Source organism: Dipteris shenzhenensis, chromosome 6 (genome assembly GCF_047967505.1).
Source record: "Dipteris shenzhenensis isolate YYH24624 ecotype China chromosome 6, Dip_SZ_1.0, whole genome shotgun sequence".
NCBI classification, from domain to species: Eukaryota; Viridiplantae; Streptophyta; class Polypodiopsida; order Gleicheniales; family Dipteridaceae; genus Dipteris; species Dipteris shenzhenensis.
Window position 1 is genome coordinate 36,389,059 of NC_141601.1, and position 15,953 is coordinate 36,405,011.

General features: G+C 41.3%; 1 protein-coding gene across 3 annotated transcripts in view; it reads left to right on the forward strand.

The window, feature by feature from the left end:
• The window catches only part of LOC147901123 (PITH domain protein (DUF1000)), a 46,308-nt gene extending 37,007 nt beyond the window's left edge, over window positions 1–9,301 (forward strand). For 2 of the 3 annotated variants that reach the window (XM_087375772.1, XM_087375775.1), the window contains one exon: window positions 8,671–9,301. In XM_087375772.1, coding sequence (XP_087231898.1) covers window positions 8,671–8,710 — 40 coding nt within the window. In that variant the 3' untranslated portion in view covers window positions 8,711–9,301. The remainder of the gene's footprint in view (window positions 1–8,670) is intronic. The other variant, XR_015541132.1, reaches the window with a different exon arrangement.
• The last annotated feature ends 6,652 nt before the right edge of the window (window positions 9,302–15,953 follow it).

Genomic DNA, 15,953 nt, shown 5'->3' on the forward strand with positions numbered 1-15,953 from the left:
TGCCTTTAAAATAAATACCTAGCACTCTCCACGAAAGTCTTTTAAGAAGCCCTTAAATTGCACAAAGCTTATGTGTGATTTGAAAGATGGGCTAGGGGGACATCAATGTGCACTAGAATGGCAGCAGGATGCAGAGGCCAGCAAGCAGGCTGGTAAACCCCCCGACCTGGTTGGTTTATACAAACCCAAGGGGGTCAGTGGAGGGGCCAGAAAGTCTGCCAGCAGTCGGCCATTTTGGGGCTGCTGGGTTGGTTGGTTTGGAAGGTCTTGTGCCCTATACAAGAGAGGCCTCTTGGCCTCATTATGTATCCAGCAGATCAGCAAGTTTGAGAGCAGAAGGGAACAGCAAGTGCCTCTTTCTTATGCCCACATCCAAGAGGTAAAGGAGGGCCTTCTCGGGAAAACCTCCTCTACTGCTTGAGAAACACCCTCCACTGGTGGCTGCACAAGTGTGCACTGAGATGAGAAACAAGGGAGGGAGGAGGCCCTATTTAGCCTAATGGACCGACTAGAGTGGGAGTAGGCGGCCGACTGCCAGGGCCGACCTGGTCTGCAACAGGCCGATCAGTAGGGTCGGCTGTTGTGATCATCGACATACAGGATGATGAGGGAAAGAAGTCTCCCTTGATGGTAAATTTACAGGTTGGGATCAGCCCGGGATCGGTGGAAATTTATGCGAACAAAGAACTCATCAATCTTCTGATTCCAAGCTCGAGGGGCCTGCTTAGGTCCATACAAAGGTTTCGGGAGCCTGTAAACCATTCCTTCAGTCTTGGAAACCCAGGCGGTTGCTCCACATAGATCTCTTCCTTCAAATCACCATTGAGAAATGCAGATTTAACATCCATTGTATAGATGGGCCATTGCTCATGAGCTGCAATTGCTAAGACTGTATGAAGAGAGGCCATCCTGGCGGTAGGAGCAAACGTGTCATCATAATTAATCCTAGGGCGCTGAGAGTATCCTTTGGCCACAAGTCGGGCTTTGTGCTTATCCACAGTGCCATCAGAGGAATACTTGGTCTTGTAGACCCATTTGACACCAATGATGGAACGTCGTTGCGGGTGGGGTACTAACTCCCAGGTGCCAGTCCACTCAATGGAATCCAACTCCAGTTCCATGGTCTTCTTTCAGTGAGGCTGAGAGAGGGCATCCCAGACATTCGAAGGCTCTGTGTCTTTGAGGATACGGGACATCAAGGAATAGTTAACCTGAAGTGGAACTACCTCTAGAACCTTTTCCTTATTGCGATGGGATCGCGGGGGTCCATCCTCCTCTCGAAGCCATAAGAAAGGAATATTAGTGACATGTGAATCACGAAGAGTCTCAATCAACCAACAAGGTACCTTTTGAGAACTTGACCCCATTGAATCTCCTTGAGAGGTGGAAATCATCTGGATCACTGTCAGGGTCACTCTTGGGAGAAGACTCAGGAACTGCTGGAGCAGGGGATACAGAGGGCACAGATTCATCACTACTATCATCGTCCTCGAGTGCTGGAAGAAGGGGTGGGGTATGATCAATGACAGAAGATGGAAGCTGCTCATTAAAAATAACATCCCTACTAAGAATAATCTCTTTCCTGGAAGGGTCATACAATCGATAGCTTGTATCCAACAAACATCGTCTGAGTGGACTTAACATCTAACTTCCCCCTCTACTTCTTGGGAATGCGGAGAGAGGCATCACATCCAAATATACGGAAATAGGAAACGTCAGGCTTCTTGCCAAAATAGGCTTCAAAAGGAGTGACCTTGGGGACAACAGACATTGGAGAGCGATTCATAATGTGAACTGCCGTGGCAGTGGCTTCAGCCCAAAGGAAACGAGGAACTTCTCGATGAATAAGCATGGACCGAGACATCTCTACCACAGTATGATTCTTGCGTTCAACAACGCTTGCTTCAGAAGTTGTGATGGTGTTGGCAAACTCCCGTCGAATGCCTTTCGTCACACAAAACTCTTCAAATGGATGAGATCAGAATTCACCACCTTTGTCTGACCGAAGAGATTTGACATGGAAGTTAGATTCATCCTCAACTAAGGCACACCATTCCTGGAAGCGAGAATATGCCAAAGATTTTAGGGGCAAGAAGTATATCCACATAAACCGACTGTAGTCATCGACCCACCAAGACTGGCAATAGACATGGGTCCACAGAGATTAACATGGACCAACTCTAATGGGAAGGAAGCCCGACGTAAGGCCTGCTTCGGGAACACATCTTGGTGCTGCTTGCCTTGAATACATGATCGGCAATGTCTGTGCTTGTTGCCCACATCCGGTAGTCTGAGGACCATTTGTTCTCGAGTAGCACGTTGGAGAGCATTAACATTCAAGTGACCAAACCGAAAATGCCAGAGGTCTCCTTGACGAGATGACATGATTGTGGAGAGTGCTGACAAGGTGTAAATGTCCTGACTAGATGTACCAGTCTGGATCACTTGACCAATAGCCTTATCTCGAACTTCCACAAAATTTTCATCAAACAATCTTGTGGTATTGAGGTGGCAAGTCTCATATACAGACAACAGATTGAACCCCAGAGAAGGAACGAACATAACTCGAGAGGAGTGCATCCCTCCTTTTCCATTGGGAATGATGTCGAGGTTGCCCTCACCACGAACTTTGATGGTTGAACTATCACCAATACAGACATCACCACTGGAGTCACAAAATCCTTCAACCCAGTTGGAGCAGGACTCATATTTCGGGATGCCCTGCCATCAATGATTCAGGTCTGGACGTCTGAGGCCCAGAGAGACAGAACCCCCTTTCCAACAGAGCATTTCAATATGCACAAAAGGGGGAGTGATAGTGTAATGAAGGCCAAAAGTTGGTCAAGTAAGTGGGGGTTAGGATAATTAGTACTTGGGGGTGTTTGCAAGATAGAGGGGTCCAAAGGGATAAGGAGGTACTATATAAGTACTGTCCTCTCATGTACAAGGGCACCATTTGATGTGACATCTAATCCTATCTACTCCCACTCCCTTCCTCCTAAGTGCTGCCTAGTCTCTTCCCCAATCTCTCTCTCTCTCTCTCTCTCTCTCTACCGCTTTCCCTCCTATCTCTCTCTCTTCTCCTTCTTCTCCCCTCTCCTCTCCTGCCATCTTTGGCCTTCACCAATTCAGCCCCTATTCCCCTTCATTGCATTGGTATGTGAGCTCCGACCTTGACACCGTTGCTTCCCCTCTTTCATCTTCCTTCTAAACTCCAACAGCACACCAGCGTCAGCACCAAAGTCTAGCTCACCACTAGCAACTCAACCGGCAAACATGAATCGTTTGCAGCGCACAACGTGGCACATCCAATCAATTGTGAACTACGTGAGCTTGTACCACAATGAGAGCAAAAGCAAGCAAGCACTGTACTAGTGCGACTGACGGTTGACTAGGAAGCATGGGCTAGTTCCGTGACCCTTACGAGGGACTTTGTGATACTTGGATAAGCAACAGCGATGCATAAGAATCCTAACGCTACACCCTCGGCAACGGAGGCCTAGCGGGAACCAAGGCGAATCAACGAATCAGCATCCCGAATCAGCTGCCCGTCGTTCCCCGACGCCCCAATAATCAATCGGAAGCAAGCTGTCCGTTTAACCAGCCAGTTGTGTCTCCAGCTTATTCCACCCTGTCTGTTACCAGCACTCCCGTTCCGTCCGCTACTAGCTCTCCCGTTTTTGTCCATTTTCGGCCGTCATGGTGCTAGTCAAGATCTACTCCGCCCATGCCGCTCGCCATTCGTGGCCGCCCTCGCTGTGTTCTTTCATCACCCTGGCCGCGCCGCCTCGCCCGTCGCTTCCTGCAAACCTTAGCCTACAAGGTTCTTTGTCTTCGGTTAGAATTCAACCACGGTTAGTTTAGTTAGGTTTAGGTTTAGTTAGTTGGGGCTAGGTTAGATTAGTTCTAACTAGGGTTAAGCAATTGGGCTAGGTTAGTCTTAGTCAGTGTCCTAACAGCCCTAGTTGTCTTAGGTTCGGGCTGTCACAACTATCTTAGGTGACTTAGGACCCCCCCCCAAAAAAAAAAAGAAAGAGAAAAAGGAAAGACACTTTTTCTAGCCTCTTTCTCACAGCCATTTCGGGGCCTTTCCCAGCCCCGTTTGGGCTTATTTGGGCCACATTTTGCAGCTTCTTCATCGACCTTTCTCTTGAGCTTCTCCATTGACATTTTCGTGGTTCTACACACTATATCAGTTCAGGAATTTCTTTGTATGGAAAGCCATACATTCAAGCTTCCTCTCTTTCGGGTAGCTCACCATGGCACCCCAACGTTCCCCTCTGAGTCACTTGATGACAGTGATGAGGCTGCTCAACATGAGCCCTTGCCTTCCATAGTGGGTGCATCCACTGGTGGTACAAATGTTCCTTCTACCACTCAGGCCCTCTCTCCTACATCTCGGGTTGTTCAGGCTCAATTCCTTGCAACATTCTCCTCCATGCTCCAACAGCATACATCTTTGGAGTTGGGACATCAGATGATTAGTCAGCAGTCTCAGCAGATTGGCTAGGTAGTAGGTTGTCGCACATGCATTACCGGACAAAGGCAAGCAGCCTATACAGCATGGGGTCGAATCAGACAGCCAGAATGCATTCTCTACACCACGCCAAGGTTTTATGGCAGACGTTGCACGCACAATAGGATTTCAGCCCAAGGGAATTCTTTCGATTACCCTTGGATGTGTTACATCAAGTATTTCCCCCTTTTGGGCTTATTGAGAAGATTGTTATGCATCAAGTTTCAGGTGGACTGCAAGAAGAAATGCATTTTGCCTCACAGGCTAGTGCATTGCAAGCACACAATTCCATGCATGGGCGGGATATATATGATGGTGGTTGTACCTTACATATTCAGCTATTAGATTTGACAGCGATGTCCTATGCTAAATATCGAGATACAAATGCCATGGAGCAACCTGTTGTTGGAGCTATGATGCCGAGGGGAGTGATGCCAAAGGCTATGCAAGCCTATAACAGTAGACACCCAACATCTGGGGAGAATGTAGTCAGGCCAATGCTTGTAATGCAGTCTAGCCATGTTATGCTACTCCCTAGCATGCAGCCAACCCATGCTTCAGAGCCATGGATGATGCCTTTAGATGCAGGACAAAACTATGGTCGTTGTCATGTGACTGCAGCAGCAAATACTAAAGGATGTTGTGGGGAGAAGTGTTATAATTAAAATAGGAGCTTAAATGGCTATGACTAGCAAGAATCAAAAGCTGTCATTTCGGGAGCACCCAAGGATATACCTCCTAGCTTTGCAATGCACACGCTTGATGGCACAAAGGCTAACTTCATGGATGCTTCAGAGCACGGCAGAGAAGCAGATGGGCCAACAAATCGGCGAACAAATTTATGAGAAGGTCAGAGAGGTTGTACACATTGCAATGCAATCGATGGGAAAGCAGCCCACGCTTCCTTCTATGCACCAAAACGATGGGGATGGGAAGGATATCGATCCACTCAAAGAGTCTTCTGGAGCTATGATGCCTAGAGGAGCTATGCAGCCTAGCCATGCTATGCCTCTCCCTAGTACGCAGCGAAATCATGCTTCAAACCCGTGGAAGATGCCTCAATATGCAGGACAAAAATCGGGTTGTTTCCAGGCTATTATAGGTGCAATTACAAAAGGGTTATGTTGGGATAGCTGCTCAAATAAAAGCAACAGCTCACATGATGGAAAAAAATATGGCCAGCAAGGGGGCTGTTATATCAGTTTGCAGGACCGATACATTGCTTCAGATGATGCCCTGGCAATTCAGCACACTAATGGAAGAAATGATGAAATCTTCCCTGTAAAGGATAGCCAAAACACACTCGTTTTCTCTCCCTCTCTCCCTCTCTCAACAGATACACTAGGGCCCAGGACAATCATCGGGCTGGACCCCCCTGAAGGTTTTTATTACTTGAGAGAAAACTCAGTACAAGAGTTCAGCCTGGAAAAACTGTTCCTACAAATTCCAACTGAATAAATCCTTACATGAGCTCTTAGGCTTCCTTTCTTGGCAACAAGCCACTTGTCAAACTCTACATTACTTTCCTAATTACATGCCACTAAGGGCAACTCTGGAGTCTTTGAAGCACTTGGTCACGCGAACCGCCTCCTAGACTCTTGTTAGGCTCTCATAGAGCTTAGGAAAATAACTCTTCCTACAATTAATTAAAGCGCACCACCATGGCACCTATTAATTGTTAGCGCTTTGCATGCAAATAACACATTGTGGACTAATTCTAGTCGCGGTGGGCATCCCCACTGAACACATGTGCACACATAACAAATATAAAAAAATATATTTATTCTTTGGTTGACCGAAGTCAACGGCCTTGATCATAATTAAGGGGCTTTGACCAAGGGTCGAGGCGCCTTAATTATAGTCAAGTCTCTCCAACCGAAGTTGGCACAACTCTCCAACTGAAGTTGGTACATCTTGGTTAACCGTAGTTAACCCTCTTGACGCATGCCAAGTCTTGTTGACCGAAGTCAACACTCTTTGACCGTAGTTAGCTCTGTGGTTCTCTGGTTAACCGCAGTTAACCCTCTTGGTAATAAACCAAGTCTCCTCGATCGAAGTCAGGTTTACTTGACCAGAGTTAAGTATCTTTGATTGCAGTCAATTCTCTGACCATTAAAAGAACTCTTTGACCATAATTAACACAAATGGAAAACTCTTTAATTATGTTCAAATAAATGGTCAACTGTACTTTGACTTAGGATATTTACATTGTGGTGACAAATGCCTATAGTCAAAGTAGCCTACATAACCTTGACAATGAAGCAGACCTGATGGGTGAAAAGATAGATGAGGTGCCAAGCAATGATGAGCAAATCTGTGATATTGATGAAGATGCACAGCAAGATAAGGATGTGGATGCCCTTAGACTCAATCCTTCTAGGCATGCAAACTTTGAGGACAGTTTTTGAGGAGGTGGGTATCCAGCATTGGATGGTCTCCATAAAGGGGGAAAATATCAAAGACCACACAGATGATATCAAAGGATGCCAAAGTAAACTTAAACACAATGAGGAGCAGCACCTTGTGCAGCAAGAACAAGATATGCATGACAGTTTTAATCTGGAAGCTGCACCACAACACATTCATAAGCATGTAGTGGGGGATGTGGCCACAACTTTACCATACCTAATGCCCATCACTGGTGCTCACTAGGTGAGCATACCTGGGAGCTTTGCCTTCTAGACTTAGCAGCCACAATGAGAACAATGGCACCTCATAGGAGTGCTGTAAATGCAAGGGCAGAACTTTGGAACGATGTCCTCGTGCCGTGTATAGTACGTGACAAATATTGCAGCTATGTAGTAGTAGCACTTGCAAAAGCAAATCCATGTGCACGGGATGAGGCTGAACTAGGAGGGTGATCTTGGGACTATTAAGTACAGTCCATCAAGGTTGACTACTAGGAACATGCAGATATCACTAGCCTTTAAGCTAGAAATTCAAAAATATTTAAAAAGGCTCTTTGTCCAGCAAGTTGCAGACATAGGCCAGCAAGATAAGCCCCAAGATTCAGTTGCAGTCCTAATGCAGTGTGATGTTGAGGGTTTTGGGCCCCAAATTTTGGCATATTTTTCATCAGGGCATTATGCTTATTTATGCTGCATGCAGTTGTTCCAGCTTGTCAACAAGGAAGGTCCATGGATGTCGGTGTCACAGGGAGTCCACCAATATGTTTGCCAGTTCCTTCATGGTCACTTGCAGAATGTAATTATAGACGGGAATCGTACTTTTGAAATGAATAGCTGCTTGACAGCCTTGACGGGAATGAGTCCATTGTACTTTCAGATTTGAGCATCGTAGCTATGGAACCAAACTTTATTTTCAAGGGATAATGCATTACATAGCCCTATGTGCATGCCACTATTTCAGCCCATTCCCAATGAGGATTTATGGAAAATTATTTGGAAGCTGACTGCAAATCCTGCAATGTTATCGATATTGGGAATTGTGCCTTGCATGGAGAGCTTAAGCATAGGCAAGTCTGCAAAAGAACTAAATGAGCGTGAAGGAGCCACTTGGAAAGGATCTACATGCAACCTGCTGGTGTTGTGTGGAAAGAGGGCTAGAAGCATGCAACCAGATTTCAAAAATGCATTTCTCCTTTAATGGAACCTAATAATACTTGCATTGTGGTGCAAGTAGGATTTTGAATTTGGCAACCATGCTACCTTGTGTTAACTGGGTGTATCTTTTGTTTTAATTATATATATTAACATAATCTCTCTCTCTCTCTCTCTCTCTCTCTCTCTCTCATTTCTTCTTCTTCGTTTCTTCTTTGTTATCTTGCTTTTTTCTGTCATAATTTTTGTTGTTTCGGTGGGGATGTTATAGCTTAGTAAGCCTTGGGTTTACCCAAGAGATTATGAAATCTTTTGAAACCCAGATGACAGCTTATGCTTGGCTACTCATGACAAAGTAAGCAAAGCTTTGCAAAGAACCTTATTGCTGTTTTACTGTGTTTGATGTCTCTTAAAATCCTCCTCTTCCCTTGTCTCTTTTTCTCTCTCCTTTGTTCCTCTTCTCCTTGTATATAAAATTTAATTGTAGGATTGGATATATTCTAGTCTTCTGGACTATACAACTTTTGTTTCATGGTAATTTCTCAAAGCAACTTGCTTACAGTTCTCATTCAAGGCTGACTGGTTACCTTGCAGGCTTCCTTCCGAGAATCAGACGCCACAGGTGTCACTGTGACATGAGGTCTCATTGTCTTCATTTACATCTGCAACATCAAGGTTAATCTCCTTTGTCTAGTGGCATGTCTAGTGGCATGTAAGGTGAACTGGCACTTGAATATACATACTCTTTCGAAGTTTTTGAATATACATACTCTTTCGAAGTTTTTGAAGACTCTTGAGAGCTGAAAGTTTACTTTAAAATCCCTGCTGCTTTTAGCTACATTCCATTGATGTCTTAGGCTTCAAATTTTGTACAGCAGCAGCTCAACCTAAGAAGGTTTCTTCGCTACATTCCATTGATGTCTTAGGCTTCAAATTTTGTACAGCAGCAGCTCAACCTGAGAAGGTTTCTTCATAGAACTCCTGCTTCCATCTGCCCAAACTTTTGGTAGGTGTGAAGTCATTAGTAGGGCTGAATGCAAGCGTTACTACTGCCAAAACTGTCAGTAGGTTTGTGAGCCATTGTAGAATTGAATGCAAGTTACTGTTGTTCTCATACGCTTCAGGCAAGAGATGTTCATCTTCTGTAAACAAAGTCCCATGTGCTGTGGGAGAATATTTTGGAGGAATCTTTCTTCAACAAAACATATGGTTCTGCTTGTTTTAATATTCTGTAGGCACTTTGTTGGGGAATGTCCTAAGGGAAATTCTTCTATCATGCAACTTCTACTGGCTATCTTTCATACGAGCATGATGAACCAAGTAGTTTTAAGTATATGGAGTGGAGTCTGATTAAGCAAAGTCTGTCCTGACACTGCCAGGGAAAAACGTTGCTCAAAGCTTGCAGTCCCTGTGGAATAAACAATATGACATTTAAGAAAGACTGTCTTAGCAAACGTAGTCTTGCGGATGATAAGTACACAACAAATTTTAAGACAATGCCTCCTAGGTATGATGGGTTAGGCAAGGTGTGAATGATTCTTGTCTTGCCAACATGGGCTGTTCTTTACATGTGCTGCCCATCACTTTCAAATCCGGTTGCCATGGTTGCATTCTATAAGCCTATGTTTTCAGAAGAATTATTGTTCTACCTGAACCTTTGGCATTAACAATTCAGTCCAATGATATTCCATTGCTTTGAATCATGAAACATCTCTAAAAGCTTCTAGTGCTGCGTGTCATAGATCTCATCTTTGGACTACACATTTAGCTGAGATATAGATAGGTTTGAGACCTTACATTGGACATAGCTATGCTTGTGGTGGTGTGTGGATATGTATGTGCATGCAACATTTTCCTTGTATGAAATTTTGTTTGTGCAATGTTTGCGTAGCCTTGTATTGATGTTACGAACCTTAAAAATGTGATTAATGTCAATCTGGACCCTTATATAATATAAACATCATCCAAAAATGAATAATAAGTACGAGGTGGTTCAAAGAAGGTAGATATGATCATGCAAGATCGTGTAGGTCTAATTGGATCCATATTGTATATAATAGTTACTCAAAATAGCTATTGGTGAAAGTATAGTGTTATAGTAGTTGGACCTCTTCTTCCTTTCATCTAAGGTGGCAAAACATAGGAAAATAGGTATTGATGTGGTTCCAAATTGAAGAGCTTGGGATCATGATTTGTTGAACCATGATTGTACTAAGTTGCATACCACATTGCATACCACATAGACCCCTTTATGGTAGGATCAAATGTTCTTAAAATGACTATGGAGTTTGTGTTGAGATCCGAATCATGTATATTCATCTTCGTACCATGATTCATCTATTCACCTCTCTTATCAAATTCAATTAATTAATTAGTTTTGGTGCATGGAGGCTTAATTAAGTTATGTTTATCTATGGCTTAATTAATGTATCCTTTAATTAACCTATGCTTTTCTAGGGCTTAATTTATTCATGCATTAATTAGCCTATGTCTCTCCATACCTTAATTTATTTTATGCATAGAACCCAAAACCAAGATTGAACTGAAAACCTTCATCATTCCAAGTGTGAGCTCTACCAGTAATATTATATCCCTCTTTCCTTATAATAGAATTACAAATCCTCCCTCATCCCCCTCCACCTTTGAGATGTCCGTTCCTCTTTAATGCCTTTCATACGTGGTCCCCCCCTCCCCAAACTAGTTAATTAATATGGTTTTTGAAATGTTAGGGACAGCTATTCATCTCTCGTACCATGATTTGCAATGGTACGTGCAATGGTTAGTTGAAAAAGCTCTCCAAATAGGGAAAGATGTCAAAGTGGGTCCCGATGTGCTTCAAATAGGTTGAAGTTATGTATGATATATTTTGTATATATAACGATCCATTCAACTATCAAATTTCATACCATTTGAATCCCCTAGGGGTTGAAGTTATGTATGATATATTTTGTATATATAACGATCCATTCAACTATCAAATTTCATACCATTTGAATCCCCTAGGGGCATCTTTCATCTCCAAAGTGTTTTGCTTGGCGCTCCAGTGGGCTTGTTTGTGCGAAATTTGCATGGTTAGTTGAAAAAGCTCTCCAAATAGGGGAAGATGTCAAAGAGGGTCCCGATGTGCTTCAAATAGGTTGACGTTATGTATGATAGATTTTGTATATATAAAGATCCATTCAACTATCAAGTTTCATACCATTTGAATTTCCTAGAAGTGTCTTTCATCTCCGAAGTGTTTTGTTTGGTGCTCAAGTGGGCTTGTTTGTACGAAAAGGGGTATGATGGTGTCTCACCAACATCATAAGCAATTATTATCACTTACATGCGTTGGTCAAATTTTGGCCCCATTTTGGTTATTCTTCATTTCAAAAATGCACATGGGCCTAAGGAGGTAGGCATGTTTTGGGTAAAACTTTTCAAGAATAAAGTGGTCAATTGCATTCCATTTGCCTTAAATGGAATTGCCCATGAATTAGTATAAGTGCATGTTCTTAAGGGGTATTGTTGTGGTTCCGAATTGAAAAAAAATTGACATCAAAGTTTGTTAAACCATATCTTACCAAGCATCCTGACACTTAGACTCCCTTTTTGACAGTCAAAAGTTCATGTAAGGAGTAAAAGGTCATAGAATGTCCCAGGAGTCTATAATGAGGTTTGAATCATGCATATCAACATCTCATACCGTGATGAATGTAGTCATGGTGTGTCATGGTATGCGAGAACCCTTGTGTCCTTGTTGGACTTATTTTTATCCAAAATTGGGATAGTCAAGGAGGATCCAAGCCTCTAGTGTGGGTATCACTATTATACCATAAGCTATTCAACTTCTATGAGTATCTTCATTCCTAAGTGCTTTCTCAATGCTTAAGTTAGCATTTGTGTGCAAAATATGGTCAGTACATATTTCTCACTATGTATGATGGTGTCTCACCATTCATTATGTTTACATGTAGTGGCTACTTTTTGACTATTGTTCATTTAAAGAATGCATGTGGAGCTAAGGAGATACTAGGCCTTCCAATAAGGGGAAAGACAGGCCATACTTTCGGTAAAAATTAAAACTATCAATACATTCCATGTGGCTTCAATGGAAGTGCCATGAATTAGTTAAAGTGGATATTATTGTCATAAGAATGGAGCTTGTATACAAGGTGAAACATGAGTGATGTAAAGTTGCATTCATCCATAGAGTCAAAAATTTGTTTAGAGCTATGGATACTTGACAAGGAACTATCTAGCCTTACCATGCTCAACAAATGCCAAGACAGTGCCATTTGCATGTCATCTTTAAGTTGTTCCTTTTGCTATTTGCATACCTCATTCCTCCCGCAAGCTATCAACACACTTGCGCCCCCACCCCATGCTAGTATTCAAGGTGGAAGGCTAAAGCAAGAAGCAAAAGAGGAGGAGAAAAGGTACATTTGCTTCTACTTTTCATGGTTTTCATGTGTTTAAGCTTTCTAAGTTTTTGATTCGCACCCACATTCACACACCTATTTCAAAATTGCTTTCACTTTCCATACTTCTCATGTTTTTGGGGGTTTTTAAAAAGTTTTTGCAAAGCAAACACATTCATATACCTCATCCTCTACAAGAATTGAATATTTCTTTTCATTTTAAGTTTCTTTTCAAAGTTTTCTCTTTAGAAAACATTTGCCGCATCTCCTATTTTTAACAAGATGAATGTTTTCATATTTTTTTGCAAAACCTAAGTTTCAAATGTTAAAGGGTTTTGTGAAAGATTGGGTATCCAAAATTCTTTGTTCTTAAGTTTGGGGATGGTTGCATGTACATTGTTTCTAAGTTTGCAACTGTTATATGTAGATTTCCCCTAATAGAATGGCATCTGGTGGTTCAAGAGGTGGGAAAGGGAATTCTACTACCTCGGGTAGTACTATAAAGAAGGTTAAGAAACCTTGATCTTAAGGAGAGGACTCTATTTCCTGACAATGTAGTGGATCTTTGAGGACATAAGATCAAGAGATCCATAGATAGCAGCACCATTGGTCGATTGGTGGGCGTGGCGTGTAGAATGTGGATTTGAAATCATCCATAAGCTTTCCTTATGCTATATACGATTTACAAAAAAAGGATGGTAAGGGCAAGGCTATAATAAACCATATGCATTAAATATCCACTCTGGAATTGAAACAAATATTGATTGATTGGTAGCATCAACCAACCTTTAAAAAAGTTCTTGATTGATTGCATGCTGATTTTTCGGTGGGATTTGAGGAACATGCATTTGATAGTTGATAAGACTTGGTTTAGAGGGAAATTAAAGAGAATCAATCATGCCCACATGGGCTCACAAGGAGAATTGAAAGAAAGCTAAGTTTGAGGTCAAGAAGACACCAAACTTACACCAACAAAAGCATGAGGCGGTTAGAGGGCGGAGAAAGTGGGACAATCCACTTGGGATGGGGTAGCAAGGTTTGCTCTAAAACTTTATTCTTGGTGAAACATAATAATGCTTTGGAATTGCATGCATTTGACGTACATTTTGTACTGTACTTTTAGAGCCAAGTTATGAACATGGATTGCATGGAGGAGGAGTAAAGCAATACGATTAATGCCCTACTTGAGAGAATATAAAATTTTGGAAAAGCGATTGTTTGTTGTGTTGATGTAAGTAAAACTTCACATTTCTGCTATGGCTCTAATTATGAATCTTTCATGGAATTTCTTTGGACTGTGACTTGAGATATGCATCTTTCATAAAAGAGTACTTACCTTCGATTTCTATGTTGAGCACGAATGAGAATGTGATAAAATGTGAAGAGATGCTCAAAATGACATGGAAGTAGGTAGTGGTGGGGATGTGAAAGCGAAGAGGAAGGAAAATTAGAGGACGAGGGTGACAAGACGGAGATGACTCTAATAGTGAGCAGGTATAGAGGTCCTCATGCATGAGCCATGTTTTTAGGATGAGTAGCATGTTGCTTGGATGGTGGAATCTTCTCAAGTCTCTCCCTAGCATCTTGCTTGATGGACTCTTCTCTAGTTTCTCCCTTATCTCTTTAGTTTATTTGCTTTTGATGTAGTACCTCTAGCTAGAGCAAATTCCCTTTTGGGAAGCTGTATACATACATACATACATATGTGTGTGTGTGTGTGTGTGTGTTTGTACAAAGAAAAGTGGGATTAGGGCTAGTCCATGCCTTAATCCACACTAAATTTTTTCCCAAGAAACTAAAGCATTGATAAAACATATATAAAAGCCTACATAAATGCATAAAAATTATAGAATAATCCACAAATAGTGAGTTAATTTCAATGTTTATTTTGATCATTTCACATTGATATTTTTTTGATTGGTTATTTTGACACTAATTAAAAATGCCAAAAAAAAAATCTAAGTCAATTTACATTAAACCAACGTGAATTGTAGTAGTGGCATGTGAGGAAAGATGAGTGTTGCATTGAATAAAGGTGAACACACTTTGTCTCTATAGTTGCAACGAAATATAGAAATGGATCAGAAGATACGAAGAACTAAAAGAAAGAAAGAAGAGCCTTTAGAAGAAGAAAAAAGGGTTATGTATCTAGAAGATTTATCGCTATTGCCAAGAAAATGCAAACCTATAGGCTCTTAGGTGCATGTAAAAAGGCCTATTAGTGGGGAGAGATCATGAATATAGGGAATGAAAAATTGCCAAGTAGTGTGATCTTTATGTAAATATCAATATCCACCTTTTATAGTTCTCACAATAAGAAGTGGAAAATAGCATAAACCATCTCAAATATTAATTTTCTCACACTTTTGATTGCACGTTCAATATATCTCCTTCAACACAATGACCTAGTGCAAAGGATACAAAAACAATAGAAAGTGACCTTAGATTATGCTAGAATGATACAAGCTATCATGAAAATGAGATTTCAAGAATTCAATATGTTTATACTAGATGTGAAATGGTTCAAAGTCGTATGTAGAGGGGCTAAATTAAATGTGAGAACTTTGGACCATATATTTTGTGATTGTTGCACCTAATAATATAAGTTGTACTTATGCTATTTTCAATTAGATATAGTGATATGCAATTTAAGTTGTTTCAAGGAAGCGCTGTGTATTTGAAGATGAGGATGTTGAGGACAAGATGTAAAATGACATCATAGATGACACGGAAGTAAGCACTTTTGATGATCCTTCTCTACCTCATCAGTAGTAGTGACTATACAACCTTCACAATCTATGATAGTTAAGCTCTTTAGATCAATACTCAGACCTATCTGTAGTAGATCTAGTCTTTCATTTGAAGGACATTGAAGACTTTGTACATGATGATACATGATGGTGTTGATGTGTTATTAGAGGATCATGTAGAAGATTCATCTAACGATTCACATAACTAATTACACACAAAATTTGCTATGCGATACTCATCTCTCAAGAGTTCATGCATTCATGGATTGTATTATGTTTTAAATATAGCTCCTTATATGTAAAACTCTTACATATACAATGTCCATGTGGTACACAAGGAAAATTGACAATGTATTGTATCAAATTGAGGCATGGAAAGAATTACTCCACAAGAAATATTCAGCTTAGAAAAGGCATTATCAATATTACTTTTGAGGCTTATATCAATGCTTATGTCAACATATACTTCTAGCATCTTTTTTCATGTTTATATCAATGCTTGCCAAATATTCAATAGCAGTGAAAGTAAGCATAATTTAATGTTTGAATGGTACTAGTCCCTATCAAGGTTTGAATGGTACTAGTCCCTATCAAGAGGTGACAAATCATGATAAGTAATCTAAGGAAGTGATGAACCATCACTAAGACTTCCTAATAGCTTCAATAATATGAAACTTGTGATGGAAAATGTATAAAGTCTTATGGAGCATTAATGTGGTAGGCCTCA